The 18,918-nt window shown below is 52.4% G+C and overlaps 1 protein-coding gene across 6 annotated transcripts in view; it reads left to right on the forward strand.

Annotated features, from left to right (window-relative positions):
- LOC140897398 (fer-1-like protein 4) overlaps positions 1 to 18,918 on the forward strand; it is a 160,462-nt gene that overhangs the window by 8,656 nt on the left and 132,888 nt on the right. For 2 of the 6 annotated variants that reach the window (XR_012154720.1, XM_073310002.1), the window contains exon 1: positions 16,471 to 16,668. The exons of the other annotated variants lie outside the window; for them this stretch is intronic. Coding sequence is in view for 1 of the 2 variants with exons in the window: in XM_073310002.1 (XP_073166103.1) it covers positions 16,590 to 16,668 (79 nt within the window). In the remaining variant the exon portion in view is untranslated. Of the gene's footprint in view, positions 1 to 16,470; positions 16,669 to 18,918 lie in introns of those variants that run through there. 6 annotated transcript variants of the gene reach the window in all.

The raw sequence follows: 18,918 nt of genomic DNA on the forward strand, positions 1-18,918 counted from the left end.
GGGACCTGAGGGGATACCTAGATTGGAGTAGTGCTGAGGGGGAAAGGCTAGGGAAGCAGGGGAGCTCCGGCCTGGAAACCCCCAGGCTGCGAGGCCTAGATTAGGGCCTATTAGGTACTGGGGTTGCAAGGGGGCAGCCCACGGGTAGACAGAGGTAGCAGGTCCAAACCCCTTCGCCTGTGATGGGTGGCTGATACACTGCAGTCTGCCCAGGGAGCGGGGCTAAGTGGGGACTGGCAGTAGCCAAGACTGAGATGAAGTGGGGATAGTGGGTGGGGGGGTTCCCCTGGGTGGGGAGACCCTGACACTGAGGGGTTGCTGCCAGATGGGCAGCGCCCCAGACAAAGAGGCACTGGGTCCTGGGAGGGACAGGGGCTGGCGGTAAGGCGGATCACCAGACGGCAGAGGGCGCTCCAGAGGCTGACGAGCTAATTCCCAAAGACAACCAGCAGGAGGCGCCGCCGGGTGAGTCCGGCTCTATTACAGCAGCCGTATGAGTAAAGGCTGAAGGAACTGGGCATGTTTAGTTTGGAAAAGAGGAGATTAAGGGGGGGCTACGATAGCGGTCTTCAAATACTTGAAAGGCTGCCATAAAAAAAGATAGAGAAAAGTTGTTCTCTTTTGCTACAAAGGACAGAACAAGAGGCAATAGGCTCAAACTACAGCAGAGCAGATTTAGGAAAAAATCTCAGGAAAAACTTCGTATCTGTAAGAACAGTAGGACAATGGCACAGAAGCCTCAGGAGGTCATGGAAGCTCCTTCATTGGAGGTTTTCAAAAGGAGGCTGGAGAGCATCTGTCTTGGATGGGTTAGACACAACAAATCCTGCATCTTGGCAGGGGGGTTAGACTAAGTTAGGGGGAGAGGTAGATATGCTGGAGGGTAGGGATAGGGTCCAGAGTGACCTAGACAAATTAGAGGATTGGGCCAAAAGAAATCTGATGAAGTTCAACAAGGACAATGCAGAGTCCTGCACTTAGGACGGAAGAATCCCAGGCACTGCTACAAGCTGGGGCCTGGCTGGCTATGTGGCAGTTCTGCGGAAAAGGACCTGGGGATGACAGTGGACGAGAAGCTGGATGTGAGTCAGCAGTGTGCCCTTGTTACCAAGAAGGCCAACGGCATATTGGGCTGCATTAGTAGGAGCATTGTCAGCAGATCAAGAGAAGTGATTATTCCCTTCTATTCGGCACTGGTGAGGCCACATCTGGAGTATTGCATCCAGGTTTGGGACCCCCACTACAGAAGGGATGTGGACAAATTGGAGAGAGTCCAGCGGAGGGCAACGAAAATGATTAGGGGGCTGGGGCACATGACTTATGAGGAGAGGCTGAGGGAACTGGGCTTATTTAGTCTGCAGAAGAGAAGAGTGTGTGTTTGTGTGTGGGGGGATTTGATAGCAGCCTTCAACTACCTGAAGGGGGGTTTCAAAGAGGATGGAGCTAGGCTGTTCTCAGTGATGGCAGATGACAGAACAAGGAGCAATGGTCTCAAGTTGCAGTGGGGGAGGTCTAGGTTGGATATTAGGAAAAACTATTTCACTAGGAGAGGGGTGAAGCACTGGAATACGTTACCTAGGGAGATGGTGGAATCTTCATCCTTAGAGGTTTTTAAGGTCCAGCTTGACAAAGCCCTGGCTGGGATGATTTAGTTGGTGTTGGTCCTGCTTTGAGCAGGGGGTTGGACTAGATGACCTCCTGTGGTCTCTTCCAACCCTAATCTTCTATGATTCTATGACTAGATGACCCTTGCAGTCCCTTTTATAGTTCTATTTCCTGCACGTTGCCCAGAGTCACAGTCCGTCCTAGCAGGAGGCTATTAATGGCCCTGCACACTTGCATCACAGCAACCCGCACAGTGGATTTCCCAACTCCAAACCGATTCCTGACTGATCGATACCAGTCGATGTTGCCAACTTCCGCACAGCGATCGCCATTCACTTCTCCACCATGAGTGCAGCTCTCATTTGGTGTTGCTGCGCTGGAGGGCTGGCGCGAGTTTCACACACGGTTCCATGAATGTGGCTTTGTGCGTCCGAAAGGTCTGCCACCACTTCTGGCATCCCACACCTGCATAACGATGCGATCCCACTAGTCTGCTTGTTTCTTGGGCCCAGAAACAGCGATCCACTGTATGCAGCTGCTGTGTGAATGCCAACAACACCCTTGAGTTGTTTCTTTCCATGGCGCACAGCAAGGCATCATCATATTCTGTCTTGCGGCTCTGGAAACACTGCAGGTTCAGGTGTGTTGTGTTCGTAACGCTCGTCACAGTACAACAGAGCCGTGCCCAGGCTTGAGGGGCTTTTGAAAAGAGGCGTGAAATGTAATAGGATGCCCATGGAATGATGGGATGGAGAAAATTGCCTCATGGGATACTTAAACCATGTTCCCACTCACCCTATGGGACTAGTTTGCCCCCGGGAGGCATTGCAAACCCCGCCCAAAACACCTTGCACTAGGTGATGAGTTGCACAGTGGGGTAGCTACCCATAATGCACTGCACTCTACATCAGTGGTAACACTGCTAGTGAGGACACACAACGCTGATACAAGGAGCGTAGTGTGGACATGCAAAAGCAATTAATTACTGTGGGGACTGTATGTCAACATAACTTAGGTCGACTTAATATTGTGGTGTAGACATGGCCTGTGTGAGTGACTCTGTGTGCTAAGGTGGGTTAACAACATTCCATTTTCCTACTGAAGACAAGGCCTAAAGGAGTCCAGGCACTTGTTCTGATATGGAGGAGAAGGGGAGGTGGTGCTATACCCACTGCCTAGCGGAGGGAGACGCTCTCCGATACTTGAAGTTTCTTCCATCTAGGAGACAAAGGCATAATGAGATCCATCAGCTGGAAGTTGAAGTCAGCAAAATTGAAACTGGAAATATGGTGCTGCTTGTGCAGGGAGGATAATCAGCCATTGGATCAGATTGCCGGGGTAATCTGGGACGGGGTAAATTCTCCATCACGGTAAATCCAAATCAGTGGGCTCTTGCTACAAGCTCTGCTCTGGCTCAACCAGACATTCTGGACTGGCTGCAGGAATCCCTGGGGCAGGGTCTCTGGCCAGTGTTCCACAGGTCGAGGGATGTGATCGTTCCCCTCTATTCAACATTGGTGAGGCCTCGTCTGGAGTACTGTGTCCAGTTTTGGGCCCCACACTACAAGAAGGATGTGGAAAAATTGGAAAGAGTCCAGCGGAAGGCAACAAAAATGATGAGGGGACTGGAACACATGATTTATGAGGAGAGGCTGAGGGAACTGGGATTGTTTAGTCTGCGGAAGAGAAGGATGAGGGGGGATTTGATAGCTGCTTTCAACTACCTGAGAGGGGGTTCCAAAGAGGATGGCTCTAGACTGTTCTCAGTGGTAGCTGATGACAGAACAAGGAGTAATGGTCTCAAGTTGCAGTGGGGGAGGTTTAGGTTGGATATTAGGAAAAATTTTTTCACTAGGAGGGTGGTGAAACACTGGAATGCATTACCTAGGGAGGTGGTGGAATCTCCTTCCCTAGAAGTTTTTAAGGTCAGGTTTGACAAAGCCCTGGCTGGGCTGATTTAGTTGGGGATTGGTCCTGCTTTGAACAGGGGGTTGAACTAGATGACCTCCTGAGGTCCCTTCCAACCCTGATATTCTATGATCAAACTGACCCCTCCTGCCCTTAAAAAAACAAAACAAAACAAAAACTATCAGGTATGAGCATTTCAAGGGCAAAAATGGGTTCTTCAAAGGCTCAGGGTTAAGTTGTCTGGCCCAGGAAATTTACTAAGGAGGGGGCTGATGCCATCACAAGCATAGGATCTCACCCCCAACACCCCTTGTAACAAGGATCCTGTGAGTTCCCTCCAGTATGTGGCCAGGTATGCTGTGAATGCCCCGTCTTCACCACCCATTGCTGTCTGCCAGCGGTGAAAAGGCAAAGCACAAATAGCCTAGCAAGTCCTTTTCCTCCTCCAGCTTAGACAACATGTGAGACGTACAGTTGCCACTCTCACCTCTGAGTGATAGAGGCACTTCCTGCACTGCAGGCTGGGGACACAAGTGATTTGCTGTCACCAGCTGTGGCCAATCTCTGATGCTTCAGACGAAGGGGAAAATAAATGGTTTTCAAAACTCAGAGTAGCACTCGACGCAATGGCAAGGCGGAAGCACACAAACCAACAGGAAAACGCATGTCAAGTAGTGGGGCATCAGCCAATGTGCAAGGCTACAAAGAATTCCTCAGCATTATGCGAGGGAAGAAACAAAAATTGTAACCAAGCAAAGCCAAAAACTGTAACCAAGCAAAGCAAACCATCATTCTGAGGACGATGTAAATTTCAAGCCGAATACCAAGGCAACATATACAGGCTGATGTTTCAGGAAATACAGACAACACAAAAGCCACTTCTTTCAGCTAAAACCAGCGAATTCACGAACCTAGTGACTAGGGTTGCCAACTTTCCAATGGCACAAAACCAAACGCCCTGCCCCTTCCCAGAGGACCTACCCCTGCCCCATCCCTCTTCTGAGGCCCCACCTCCGCTTGCTCCATCCCCTCTCCCTCCATTGCTCACTCTCCCCAACCCTGGCTCACTTTCACAGGGCTGGGGCAGGTGGTTGGGGTGTGGGCGGGGGGGTGTGAGGACTCTGGCTGGGGGTGCAGGCTCTGGGGTGGGGCTGGGGATGAGAGGTTTGGGATGCAGGAGGGGGCTCAGGACTGGGGCAGGGTGTTGGAGTGTGGGAGGGGGCTTGGGGTGCGGGGTCCCGGTGGCACTTACCACGGCTGCCAGGTCCCTGCAGCCCCTAGGCACATGGGTGGCCAGGGAGGCTCCTTGTGCCATCCTCCCACCCGCAGGCACCACTCCTGCAGCTCCCAGCCAATGGGAGCTGCAGAGCTGGCACTTGGGGTGGGGACAGTATGTGGAGCCTCCCTGGCCACCCATGTGCCTAGGGGCTACAAGGACCTGGCGGCCACTTCTGGGATCCATGAGGAGCTAGGGCAGGCAGGGAGCCTGCCTTAGCCCATGCCTCCACTGCGCTGCCAGCTGGACTTTTAACAGCCCAGTCGGCAGTGCCGACCGGAGCCGCCACGGTACCTTTTCTACCAGGTGTTCCAGCTGAAAACTAGATGCCTGGCAACCCTACTAGTGACATTAAACCTAAGCCTAGTAATTAATACAACAGACACAAGCAAAACAGAATACATAGCAAAAGTAGACAATAGAACACAGTATCCCTGCAGTAAAGCTACTAAAAGGTTACCAAGATGTATTTGAAGACTGGGATGTCTTCCAGGCTCACTACACCTAGCAACAGATTACATGATTCAGCCAGGATGGCACAAGCATTGCAGAGTACCCATTGCATTAAGAAGAAGAAAAAAAGAAAGAAAGAAAAAAAAAGAATGGAAGCAACAAAGCAAATGAAAAAAGAAGACAACGTTGCTCAAGTCACAGAGCCCGTAAGTGGGATAAACAGCCACTGAGAAGCCAGGCCAGCTGCTTAAACAAAGCATCAAAAAGAACTCAATCCCAAACGCCTACAACTGAAGAAATATTACCTGACTTGGCAAAAACAAAAATATTATCAGTACTTTATGTCAAAGATGCATATTGGCAAGTGCTACTGGGTAATGAAAGCAGCAATCTCACCATATTTTGGACGCCAGCAGCAAGATATAGATGGTTGAGAATGCCATTGGGATCAAACCTGTAGCAGAAGACTGTCAATGCTGCCAACAAGACGTACAAACAAGATTCACAGGGCTCAGGATCATAGCTAAGGATGTTCTGGTGTATGGACAAGAAGACAGCATGGTGGAAGCTGTAGGAAATCACAGCCACAACCTCGTCTGTCTGCTAGTAAGAGATAAGGAGTAAATCTACTACTGAATGAAAACGGGATGAAATTGTGATTGACTGCAGGACCATACATGGAACATCTGGTGACCTCCCAGGGGCTATGATCTGACCACAAAAAGGTAAAAGCCATTCAATAGGTCCACATTCCTCGTGATATTAGATCAGTTCAGACAATTAGGATTTGTAAACTGACAAAATTCTTCTTTCAAACATCTCAGATGTCTGTGAACCCCTGTGGTAACTACTGGATAAATATGCAGTCTGGACATGGTTATCTCAGCACAATGCCACCAGCAACCACCACATCTACTGAAGAGTTGATGACCAACTATCCCATCTGAAATGCTACCTTATGAATGACAAGGGAACCAGATGCTGTGTTGACCATGAGGTGGGGGCTGAGGCATCTCTCCTACAAAAGGGAGAGGTGGTAGCTTTCATGTCAAGGTCATATCACCGAAGACATGTCCAAATTGAAAAGGAATGTCTTGCAATAGTGTTTGCATATGAAAAGTTTGACCAGTCTGTTTAATAAAAGAAAAGGAGTACTTGTGGCACCTTAGAGACTAACCAATTTATTTGAGCATGAGCTTTCGTGAGCTACAGCTCACTTCAGCGGATGCAAGTGAGCTGTAGCTCACGAAAGCTCATGCTCAAATAAATTGGTTAGTCTCTAAGGTGCCACAAGTACTCCTTTTCTTTGAGCTCCCTGAGTCTCTCATTATTTAGGTTGGATATTAGGAAAAGCTGCCTAGCTGTCAGGGTGGTTAAGCAGTGGAATAAATTGCCCAGGGAGGTTGTGGAATCTCCATTGTTGGAGATTTTTAAGAGCAGGTTAGACAAATAACTGTCAGGGAGGGTCTAGATAATACTTAGTCCTGCCATGAATGCAGGGGGCTGGACTAGACGACCTCTCGAGGTCCCTTCCAGTCCTACGATTATAAGGCATGTTTGCTAACCCTTTACCCCTTCTCATGGCTCTCCTCTGAATGCTCTTCAATATAACATCCTTCTTGAAGTGTGGACACAGGATTCCAACAGTGATCACACCGGTGCCAAACACAGAAGTAAAATAACCTCTTTACTCCTATTCAAGATTCCCCTATTTATGCATCCAAGGACCACAGTAGCCCTTTTGGCCACAGCATTGCACTGGAAGCGCATGTTCAGCTCATTATCTAATATATGGTGCCCCAGCTTGTATGTATCACCTACATTCTTTGTGCCTAGGTGTTCCAGGATGGGAAACCATTCCAAGTAGAAAGTGACCATAAGCTGCTTGAGAGCATTTTTTAAAATGCTAGAGGCCCTAATATGCCTTTAAGCACATGTTACTGAAACTGCAATTTAGATGCACATTGCAAGAAAGAGATTGAGATGTACATAGCTGGGTGCTTATCCAAACCTGCCCTGTGGCATGAAAATATGGCAACGGGTCATGAATATGAGATCCTCAGCCTGATAGAAAGCAACACTCAATGATTGCCTGTTCTGTTCATTCCCTCTGAACCATCTGGCACTAGCCATGGCAGGATACTGGGCTAGGTGGTTCATTGGTCTGACCCAGTATGGCCATTCTTGTGTTCTTAGCAACTAAGCCAGTGTTACATGCCAATTTCAAGGCATGTCTAGACAGAATTTGAGGACAAACCAATACAAGATTTACAAGTGCTCACATCTGCCCTTCTGTCAGGATGGGCAGACACCAAGGGAAAGGCCCCCTGGCCTCTCAAGAACCCCAGAACTAGCAAGACAAGGTGAGTGTACAAGACAGCATTGTACATAAAGGCAGCTGAGCCTTGATCCACAAAGGAACTTGGGAATTGTGATTCTGAGCCTAAATTTTCAGTGCCTAGAAAATCACTGGAGCAACACTAGGCTCCCTGTGCAATGCATGGGGAGAGAGAGGCGCCTTAGCATGTGACCCACACAGTCAGCACGTCTAAGCTAGCCAGTGGGGGACGATGATGAGGGATGTATTCAAACCCCACTCCTCTGAGGGAGAAAGGTTCCGGAGCCAGGGCTGCAGGGAAGCGCCTATCTCTGACTGTGATCTATGGACTGGGGGAAGATGATGTTTACCTCTACAGGATTGGACCCTGCAGGGAACACAGGAAGGTATTCAGAGGCCAAAATAGTTGGGGGAGCCTCACTTACAACCCCTAGTCCAGCGGCTAGGATACTGCCCTGGGCTGTAGTCCAGTCCAGTCCCCCCTCTGCCTACTGAGGAGAAGGGGTTTGAACAGGGGTCTCCTCTCTCTCAGGTGAGGGTATGAGCCGCTGGGCCAGAGAGAGTCTCATTGTCTCTGGCCCGACGTCGGTAGGCAAGAGTGAGAGATTCTGAGGAAGGCCTCTAGCAATCTTTCCTGCTGACATGGCTCCACTAAACAATTACATATCAATTGGGCCAGAGGAAGACAGAGTCCCTTTACAGCCCAGTGGTTAGTGCTCTCGGCTGAGAGGTGGCAGATCCTGTTCAAACCCTTCTCCTTCCAGGCAGATGGGACCTGAACCAGTGGTTTGCCACGTCCCAGCTGCGTGCCTAACTACTGGGCTAAGGAAAAGCCTTTTGGTCTGTCTTTGTCATCCTTCATTCCACGCCCCCCTCCCACCGCCAAACTTGTGCCAGTGCAGTTAGGCAGCCCCTGAGTGTGCCCACTGGCTGGGGCCTGCAGGGTGGACAGGATTTGCCTGCCTAGCTTCTCCTGGGTCCTGGATCAGTCTGGGGCTGAGGTGTCTGGGTGCCTGCAGAGAGGCAGCAGTGCTCATGCTCAGAGGCAGAAACACAGGAGCTTGCAGCTGAGAGGGACTTTTGTGAATTGCAGTGCACCTAAAAATGGGACTTAGATGCCTAAATCTGGGGGTTAGGCACCCAAATACCTTTGTGGATCTGGGCCTAGAATCATCATATCCAGATCACTGGGAGAAAACACCCTGAAGAACACATCTGAACTGTCCTGGACTAGAAGCCTGTATCTGGAAAACCAAAGATGCTATATACTGGCCAATCATGAGAGTGATCATGAGGGTGTCTGAGAGCTGGTGTGCAGCTGTGATTCATGTGGGGAAATGCAGGCTAAGCAGCAAAACCAGACAATGAAAATACATAGTGTTCCTAACAGACCTTGGAGCAAAGGAGGAATGGACCTTTCAACACAAACCACAGAAGTCAGACTTCTGGGAACTACATGAACTGTCCGGGAGTGAGTTTCCATTTCACTTGCCGGGAGTGAGTTTGTACATCTTATCTGGCAGTGGGAACACAGTCATATCATATCATCACCATACCAGCAACAGGGAAATGAAAAAGCCGAACCGGCAGTTAAAATTGCTAAAACTCTATTTGGTGTCCCTAAGCTATGGTTGCCAGAAGCTGGGAATGGGCGACGGGATGGATCACTTGGTGATGACCTGTTCTGTTCATTCCCTCTGGGACATCTGGCATTGGCCACTCTCGGAAGACAGGATACTGGGCTAGATGGACCTTTGGTCTGACTCAGTATGGCTGCTCTTATGTTCTATTAAAGAGATCTGCACAAAATAAGGAAAATGTGTAGCAAGCCATTCCTGAAGGGAGAAACAGGCTTTCAGTACAGCACTTGATGCCAAGATGCGTGCATCCCTTGGTGCCGATAGCCTCAGCATCATTGCGACCGGCAGGAGTGGAAGGAGCAAAAAGGAAGAGTGACACAAAGGCCAAAGGCTAGTACAACAAACAAGCTAAAGACTTCCCAGAACTACAACCGGAGACCCTGTCAAGACCAAATGATTTCCTCAGGACAAATCATGCACTTGCAAACAAGTTAGACACGTTGAAGAGATGAACCCTTGTTCATATAGCCTAGCAGTGGAGGAGCACGTTTCACTGAAACTGCACCTATGAAGGCAAGACCAAAACATGGATGTGAAGGATGGTGAAATACACCCTCCACTGAGACTGGATCAGCAGGACATGGAAGAAACCCAGATCAATATTGGAACAGAATCTCAAAACACCACCCCACCAGAGATCCAGGAGCAAATAGGTCATCTGTTGACTCACCCCCTCCAACATCAAACTGCCTGAAGGGATATGCAAGACTTGGTACAATACTAAGCTGTGACAGAACAACCCTCCCAGAGGAAAAGACCTTAGTTGCCAAGCACATTACGAGTGAGTGACTAGAGTTGCTGTCCAGCCGTAGAGGTGCTATGAACAGCAGGGTCTGATAACCTGCTACATACGTTCCATTCTATGGGATTCATATTTAATTTTACCAGCTCAGAGGACGGTGACAAAAGGAACGTTACAATAAATAGCTTCCCACTAGGGGGCACTAGAGCCTGGTTGTGTGTAGGGACTTGGAGAGCTCAGCTTGGGGGGAGAGTTTGGTGGGTGGGGAAGGCGTGAAGCCAGAAAGCTGTGATGTTATTTCCCTAGGTGGGAGCAGGTCTAGTGGGACAGGTGTATCGCTGCCTTCCGTACCCTTACAGCCAACGCTGTGCCGGGATCCGTGCACTCAATAGGGCCACTCTAGCCATAGCCCAGGCTGGAAAAGCAGCACAAACCGCGGAGGCCAGTGATTCCAGCATGGAGCCAGCATCACAGGCATGGCCACAGTGCTCTGTCAGCCCTCTCAGAAAGGTCTGCTGCTCTCTGGGGGCCCAGGCCAGGCAGGATCCTGCCCCTCTACCTGCTCAGCGTTGGGGGCAGTGAGAATTGTCAGGGATTGGACCAACTTGCCTCTGTGCCAGGACACAACGGAGAGTCCAGCAGGAAAGGAGCGGAGCTTGAGTTGCTTTCCAGGTGGTGCTGCATTTACACCTGGCTCACGCAGAGACTGGCATCAGCCCAGCAGCTGGTGTCAATTAAAACTGATTTCATCCATCTGGTGCCACCTTGTGTGCAGAACAACCCTAGGTGTATTCGCACACAGCCTGGCACCAGGATGGCTCAATCCGGTTCAGGAAACTGGTGCCAGTTTGGGTATAGACCAGACCTTCTGTCTGGCTCCTCTGCCTGGTTTGGAGGGGGGTGCCACCAGCGGCTCTCCTGCCAGTGCCATTATTCCCCTCCCGCAGGTGACAGCCACAGCCCCTGGCATTGCTTTTGTGGTGTTCCAGGAAGTGTTTGTGCAATAAAAGAATAAAAGGAAATAACCACGGGCTACCTGCAGGATGATTCACTCCTGAGGAATGGGCAGCACTGTGTGTTTACCTATGACAGACTGGGCTGTGGGCTGCTGGTGGCATTCCTTAGCCACTAGCCTCAAGGCCAGGCTGTGGGTGAGAGAGCAGGCGAGAGGAGGGGGAGGGCACGACCGGCACTCAGGGTGGTGCATCTCCAGTGGCCTGGTGACAATGACCATCCCTGCATTTCTCAGCACAGGAGGCGGAAACCAGAGAGAAGGGCAGTCAGGCCTGGCCTCTGTGTACAATGCAGATTTGGGGCAATCGGAACAACGTGCGAACTCCGCTCAAATTCCCCACAGTGTTTCAGTCAAAAAACCCATAAAACAATTAGAAAACTTCAAACTCTTTTGCTCTGAAGTGACTTTTTGTTTTAAAACTTCTTTCAATTAAAAAAATGGGGAAAGGGTGCCTCACATGGAAGGCTTTTCACGTTGAACTAACCCCATTCAAAAATAAACTTCTTGTAACTGGCAGCAACCAGAAAAATGGGTTACTCACAGCCCGCTGAGGAATTGGGTGTAGCCCAGTGCATTTAGAAATGACATTCCTAGCCAGTGGCAAAGACTGGGACATCCTGCAGGCCATGTCCCCCAGGGAGGCCGGCTTTGGGCATGTAACTAGGTTGCAGTCATTTTGTGTCTTCCAGATGCTCTGTTTGTCCCTTGTGGGTGTTTGGCCAAAGCTGGAATATTTTGGTCTCCGGAGGGAGCTGCTGTGAGAAGTGGGCTAAGCCCCAGGACTCGGGTTGCCTCTGACTTTATGGAGCTGCCCCTCCATGTGGCCACAGTCAGAGTGGCCATCCAGCACTGAGGCTAGCTCAGAATGAGCCAGCCAGCTCCTGACAGCAGGGGAGACTGATTCATGGTCTCTGGGACTGCCCCCCCCAGTGCAGTTTCTCCCTGCCCCCATACTGGTGTCAGATCCTTTACAGCAGGGAGCTGCTGGAGGCCTGGGCTTGCTCAGCATTATAGGGTTGCCAACACTCCTGGTTTCACCAGGAGTCTCCTGGAATCTGGCTCTATCTCCTGGAGGCCACTGAAGCCAAACTGGGAGATTTTAGGCCGCTAAAAGTCCAGTGGTGCAGCAGGGTTAAGGCAGGCTCCCTGCCTGCCCTGGCTCCACGCTGCTCCTGAAAGCAGCTGGCACATCCCTGCGGTCCCTGGGTGGGGCGGGGAGGCAGGTGGCTCCGTGTACTGCCCCTGCCTCCAGCACCAACTCCACAGCTCCCTTTGGCTAGGAACTGCAGACAATGGGAGTTGTGGGGGAGGTGCTTGCGGGCACGGGCAGTGCACAGAGCCCCCTCCCCCAGGGACATGCCAGCTGCTTCTGGGAGTGGCATGGGGCCAGGGCACACAGGGAGCCTGCCTTAGCCCTTCTGCACCACCACCCGGGAGCCACCTCAGGTAAGCGCCTCCCAGCTGGAGCCTGCACCCCCCACACCCTAACCCCCTGCCCCAGCCCTGAGCCACCTCCTGCACCCAGGCTCCCTCCCAGAGCCCAACCCCTCACCCCCTCCCACACCCCAACCCCCTTCCCCAGCCCTGAGCCCCCTCCCACACCCAAACTCCCTCCCAGAGCCCAAACCCCACAACCCCCCTGCACCCTATCCCGAACCCCCTTCTGCAAACTCCCTCCCAGAGCCTGAACCCTGCATCCCTTCCTGCACCCCAACCCCCTGCCCCAGGCTCAGCCTGGAGCTCACTCCCACACTCCAAACCTCGTGGCTCCAGCCCAGAGCCCAAACCCCCTTCCACACCCCTGTCCTGGCCCCGTGAAAGTGAGTGAGGGTGGGGGAAAGCGAGCAACAGAGGAAGGGGGGATGGAGCGACTGGGGCGGGGCCTCAAGGAAGGGGCGGGCCTCAAGGAAGGGGCGGGGCAAGGGTGTTTGGGTTTGTGTGATTAGACAGTTAGCCACTCTTCTCAGCAATAATGGTAATAGCTCTTCCCATTAAGGCCTTGGCTTCACGGCTAACATAGGTGGTTTTTACCTCAGGGTAACTAATACGTGTGAGCTAACCTGAGGTCAGCACAGTGAAGACCAGGCACCTTCCATTTAGCGCAAGGTAAACAGTCTGAGGCTGACCACGATGAGTTTACCTCAGGCTAAAACGAAAGGGCCTGGTCTTCATGGTGCCTTTACTCAGAACAGCTCACCTGCATTAGCTGCCCTTTGGTAAAGACACCATTTTTTTTAGCCCTGACGTGCCCCCCGAGGTTTAGACATCTGTAATGATTTACACGGTTCTGCCACTCACTCTCACTCCAGAAAAGGGCGGGGGCTCTGACAACAGGCAAAGGTAGAAGGTGGCTTCCTCTGTTAGCAGCTAACTGTAGTTCTCCCGAATAGCAGCGTTGCCAATTCACTTGTAGCACAAGTCCCGTGATCGCTGTTCCCTCTAAGCTGTGCGTGTGTGCGTGCGCACACAGATCCTAAACCCCGCGCACACGGCGAAACACCACACGCACTAAAATTTGCACAGATGCACAAAAATTTGCACAGAAGAACTTTTTTATGCACACGGCCTGTCAAAAATTAGAGGGAACATTGCTCGTGATAGCTGGTGTTTTTCTTCAAGCCCCAGCTTCTGGAGTCAGGGGATTAGGTGAGACTCTAAGCTTTCATTAACATTTTTTTAGCCCTTTTGAATCTGGAGAAACACTTGAAAATGTGACCCTAAAAACCTCAAGACCCAGCCAGCCTATAACAAGAACCCCACTGGATTCATTTAAAAAAATCAACCATTTTAAAGCCAGTCTTCTGATTTTTGAACACTTAGGGTTGGCAATACTGTAAGTGCCTGTGTACACAGAGGGCCCTGGCACCGTAGATCTTAATGTGGTATCAGAGGTGCACCTGTGAAACAGCTGCTTGGTGCCGATTATAAATGATGTGCCTACGGGTAATGGGCCGGAGCGGAGCCACATGTAACAGACCCCCCGAAAGGCCCCAGTGGCAGGGCAGCATCAGAACTGTCACAGGGTCCCAGCTAACTCTGGATGAGAAACATGCTCAGAAATGCTGGCTACGCTTCAGGCCTCAACGTGCTCTTTTTGAGAACAATGTCGATGGCCAGGTGAGCCGCGCCCTCCGCCAGGGCTGGAGAAGCTGAACACGTGTTCTGAGCATTCATGTTCGAGGGGTGAGCACAGCCCATGCCTGGGAGATGGTCAAGCACCAACTAATCATCACCAGACTAACAGGCTGTTTCCAGCAGTGTGGCCAAAAGCCTGGAGACTCAGTCAAACCTTCCTCAGAAGCCCGTAGGCAGTAGCAGGTGCTATGATGTTGAACGCATTTGGAACACAACCACAACTGGCATTTCTGTGCAGGATTTTGCAGAGAACAGGCCATAATGGTGCAGCACTATTGAAACAGATACACAAAGGGATGCCAGAGGCTTGGGGGGTTGTCAAGGTTCCTCCCCCACTCTGAACTCTAGGGTACAGATGTGGGGACCTGCATGAAAAACCTCCTAAGCTTATCTTTACCAGCTTAGGTCAAAACTTCCCCAAGGTACAAAATATTCCACCCTTTGTCCTTGGATTGGCCGCTACCACCACCAAACTAATACTGGTTACTGGGGAAGAGCTGTTTGGACACGTCTTTCCCCCCAAAATACTTCCCAAAACCTTGCACCCCACTTCCTGGACAAGGTTTGGTAAAAAGCTTCACCAATTTGCCTAGGTGACTACAGACCCAGACCCTTGGATCTTCTGAACAATCCTCCCAACACTTGCAGCCCCCCCTTTCCTGGGAAAGGTTTGGTAAAAATCCTCACCAATTTGCATAGGTGACCACAGACCCAAACCCTTGGATCTGAGAACAATAAAAAGCATTCCATTTTCTTATAAGAAGACTTTTAATAGAAATAAATAGAAATCACCTCTGTAAAATCAGGATGGTAGATACCTTACAGGGTAATTAGATTCAAAACATAGAGAACCCCTTTAGGCAAAACCTTAAGTTACAAAAAAGATACACAGACAGAAATAGTTATTCTATTCAGCACAATTCTTTTCTCAGCCATTTAAAGAAATCATAATCTAACACGTACCTAGCTAGATTACTTACTAAAAGTTCTAAGACTCCATTCCTGGTCTATCCCTGGCAGAAACAGCATATAGACAGACCCACAGACCCTTTGTTTCTCTCCCTCCTCCCAGCTTTTGAAAGTATCTTGTCTCCTCATTGGTCATTTTGGTCAGGTGCCAGCAAGGTTACCTTTAGCTTCTTAACCCTTTACAGGTGAGAGGAACTTTCCCCTGGCCAGGAGGGATTTCAAAGGGGTTTACCCTTCCCTTTATATTTATGACAGGGGTGGAGCATGCCTTTTGTCTTAAAGGGGCACTGTCCCTATTGTGAGCACCCAGAAATAGCAACATGGGCCGCCCATGGTATAATTTTATTCACAGCCATTGTGTCCTCACTAGTTTGTGCAGCCAGACTCTGCTTCTCTCCAGCACTCTCTCCAGCCGGCACAAAATGCCCCAAGAGGGCTGCTCCAGCCGGGGGTTCAGGAAGGCTAAGGAGCCCCAGTTGCTTTCAACTCTGGCCACTCTGATGTCACTCTAAGATTGGATGGGCTTCTGACGCCAAGGGGCCAGGATCCTTTGGTGATGGTTCATACAGCAGTAATCACACTGCACTGCGGCATATCTCGCAGATGGTGGATGATGTCAGGGAACTCAGAAGCATGCTGAAGAAGAAAAGCGTCAAAGTGATTGTCTCTGAGATCCTTCCTAATCCTGTCCCATGGGGGAAGGGAGGCAGAAGAGGCTGGAAGTAGCTATTTCAGCAGTGGAGGGTTTGGGTTTTGCAAATGTGGAATCATCATTGAGTGGGTGTGTTTCCAGTTGGGTCCTGCAGCAATTGGGTCTTGGCCCTGCACTATTTAACATTTTACTCAGTGACCTGGAAGAAAACACAAAATCATCACTGATAAATTTGCAGATGACATAAAAATTGGGAGAATGGTAAATAACAAAGAAGCCAGTCACTGATGCAGATTGCTTGGTAAACTGGGCACAAGCAAACAATCTGTGTCCTAATAGAGTTAAATATAAACATATACATCTAGGAGCGAATAATGTAGGCCTGGAGTAGGGTCCTCAGTGGGCTGGGTGGCCTAGCAATTAACATCCACTCAGTCATGGGGGTAGTGATAGGGGAGCCCCAGCATGCCCACTCTACCGGGCTCAAGGGTCCTAGAAGGGTCAATAGACCCCTGAGCTACCCTCCCTGCATCGCTTCCTACCTCTGCTCCCGGTCCCAGATAAGGAGGCGAGGGGCAGTGGGGCTGAGCGCGGGCCGCTGGGGCAGGAGGGGGCGGGCGAGGGGCGGGCAGGGCCGGGCAGGAGGGGGCGGGCGAGGGGCGGGCCGGGCAGGAGGGGGCGGGCGAGGGGCAGGAGGGGGCGGGCAGGGCCATGTGTACTTTCCGGGAGGGGAGCAGGCGGCCCAACCTGCTGGGCGCGTCCCGGCGGTGAGTCAGCGAGGGACCGGGCCGGGACCGGCCGGGCGCAGCGCAGCGCAGGAGCGGAGCGGGCCGGGGCCGGGGCCGGGGCCAGCAGCATGGCGCTGAGTGTCAGTGTGAAGCGGGTCACGCAGCTGCCGGGGGCCGGGGAGCGGCAGGTGCAGCTCAGCTTCCGAGGTGCGGCGCGGGGCGCGGGCGGACAAACCCCGCGAGGGGCGCAAGCGGAGCCGGTGTCGGGGGGTGTCTGGCTGCCGGGGCGCGGGGGGGGTTGGTAGTCGGGGGCTGCCGGGGCGCAGGGGGGTTGGTAGTCGGGGGGTGTCTGGGCGCAGGGGCGCAGGGGGGGTTGGTAGTCGGGGGGTGTCTGGGTGCCGGGGCGCAGGGGGGGTTGGTAGTCGGGGGCTGCCGGGGCGCAGGGGGGTTGGTAGTCGGGGGGTGTCTGGGTGCCGGGGCGCAGGGGGGTTGGTAGTCGGGGGGTGTCTGGGTGCCGGGGCGCAGGGGGGGTTTGGTAGCCGGTGGGGTCTGGGTTCTGGGGCGCAGGGGAGGGTTGGTGGTCGGGGGGCTGGGTGCTAGAGCATGGGGGGGAGGGGGGTTGGTAGCTGGGGGGGTCTGAGTGCCGGTGGGGGGGGGTTTGGTAGCTGGTTGGGTCTGGGTTCTGGTGCATGGGGATGGGGGTTGGGAGTCAGGGGGGGATCTGGGTGCGGGGGTCGGGGGTTGCAGTGTGCAGGAGGGGATGCTAGTCCGTGGTGGGGAGGCCCCCAGGAGCCAGTGTGCTGTGGGGCTGGGAGGCAATGTGCAGAGGTCTATTATGGGGACAGGCCAGTTTCTATCTTCTGCCCCTGCCCAGGGTTCTGCGCTGCCTGGTTCCCCGCCTCCTCTCGTGGAGAAACCCTCCTGCTCCCAGGCTCTCCTCTAGCTCAGCTGCCCAGTCTCGTCTCCTCAGCGCTCTGGGTCTCAATCCCACCTGCCGCTGAGCGTCAGCAGCCTGGGGTTTGGTGAGGGGCCCTTTGCACCATGGCCAGGGCTCTGGGCAGGGATCTTGCTTCTTTTCTCTTCCGTGCCAGCACCTTGGACTCAGTGTTGGTTTTGGTGCTGCTGGGCTTGGGGTGAGCGTATCTGCAGATTGTGCTGTTTTCTCCCAACTGGCTTTGGAGCTGTACAGTCCCCGGCAGTGGTTCAGCGGCAGAGGAGAGGAGCCAGCACCCCATCTCCTACAACAGCCTGTATCCACTTCCCTGGCAGGGCATGTCCCTGACAGCAGCCTGTCCCCTTACGCCAGCAGGTCTCATCCCCTTACAGCCTTGCCTCCGCTCCCAGCCGGTCTCATCTCCCTGCCGCAGCCCCCTTTCCTTCCCCCTTCCAGCAGGCCATATCCCTCTGGGAAGGCCTGTGGCTTGGTCTGCCCTATGCAGAGTTAGGTCGACATAAGGCTGCTTACGTCAGTGTCCACACCTCAATGCTGCCTCTGCTGACCTAAGACCCCCACTACACTGACCTATGGTGAGAGGCGCAGTACTTCGGTCGATGTGGTTAGGGCGACACAGTGTCTGTATAGACACTGCATTACTTACACTGGCTGTTGGCAGACAGCCCTGGGGTGGGCTGTGGGCTCCAGCTGTGAGCCCCCTACAGGCTGGCAGCTGGAGCCAGAGCCCAGATGTGAAATAATAGCAGCTATGAAACTGACAAAAATGTCAATTTCACGGCTGGTAGGCTCCCTGCTGTGAAATTGAGCCCATGGGGGCTCACACCTCAGGGCTGGGGGAGGGAGGCCAGCCCTGAACTGGCACCTGCCTGACAGCGGGGGGTGGGGGCGTGGGGAGGGCAGATGTGAGCCCTGTGCCTACAGCTGAGGCTGTCAGCCCCAGGGCTCCAGCTGTCAGTGCCCCACAATGCCCCACTTCAGTCGATGAAAGCTCCTGGTGAGGATGGGACAGAAGGAGTATAGCATGGACATGAAGTACCACTGTAATTACTGTGGTGGCTGTACACCGACTTAACTTATGTTGACTTAATTTTGTAGTGCAAACAAGTCCTATGCCCAGTGCTTAAATTCTCATAGAGTATTTCCTGGAGCCCTGGGGCTCAGGGCGTCTGGCCTACTGGGGGTGCTGGAGCTTGGGGCTTCTGCCCTGTGGATTTGCAAATATTTACTGGAGCTTTGCTCCGGACAGCTCCACGTGAATTGAAGCCCTGCCTGGGCCTCATGGCTTGTTCTCTGCAACCCGTCTTGTGCCGATCCCAGCATTTTCCCTCTCTCTCTGCGGCAGTTCTGTAGGCCTGGGTGCTGCAGTGTCTGAGCACAGTGGCTAGCCCTGCACTGCACAGCACCCCAGAGCCGTGGAAATCTTTTAATCATAATGGATGCCCTGTTGCACCATGGGAGCCAATGGATCCTGTGACTCATCTATGGGCTTTCCTGCACAGTAG

The sequence above is a fragment of the Lepidochelys kempii genome, chromosome 13 (genome assembly GCF_965140265.1).
Source record: "Lepidochelys kempii isolate rLepKem1 chromosome 13, rLepKem1.hap2, whole genome shotgun sequence".
NCBI classification, from domain to species: Eukaryota; Metazoa; Chordata; order Testudines; family Cheloniidae; genus Lepidochelys; species Lepidochelys kempii.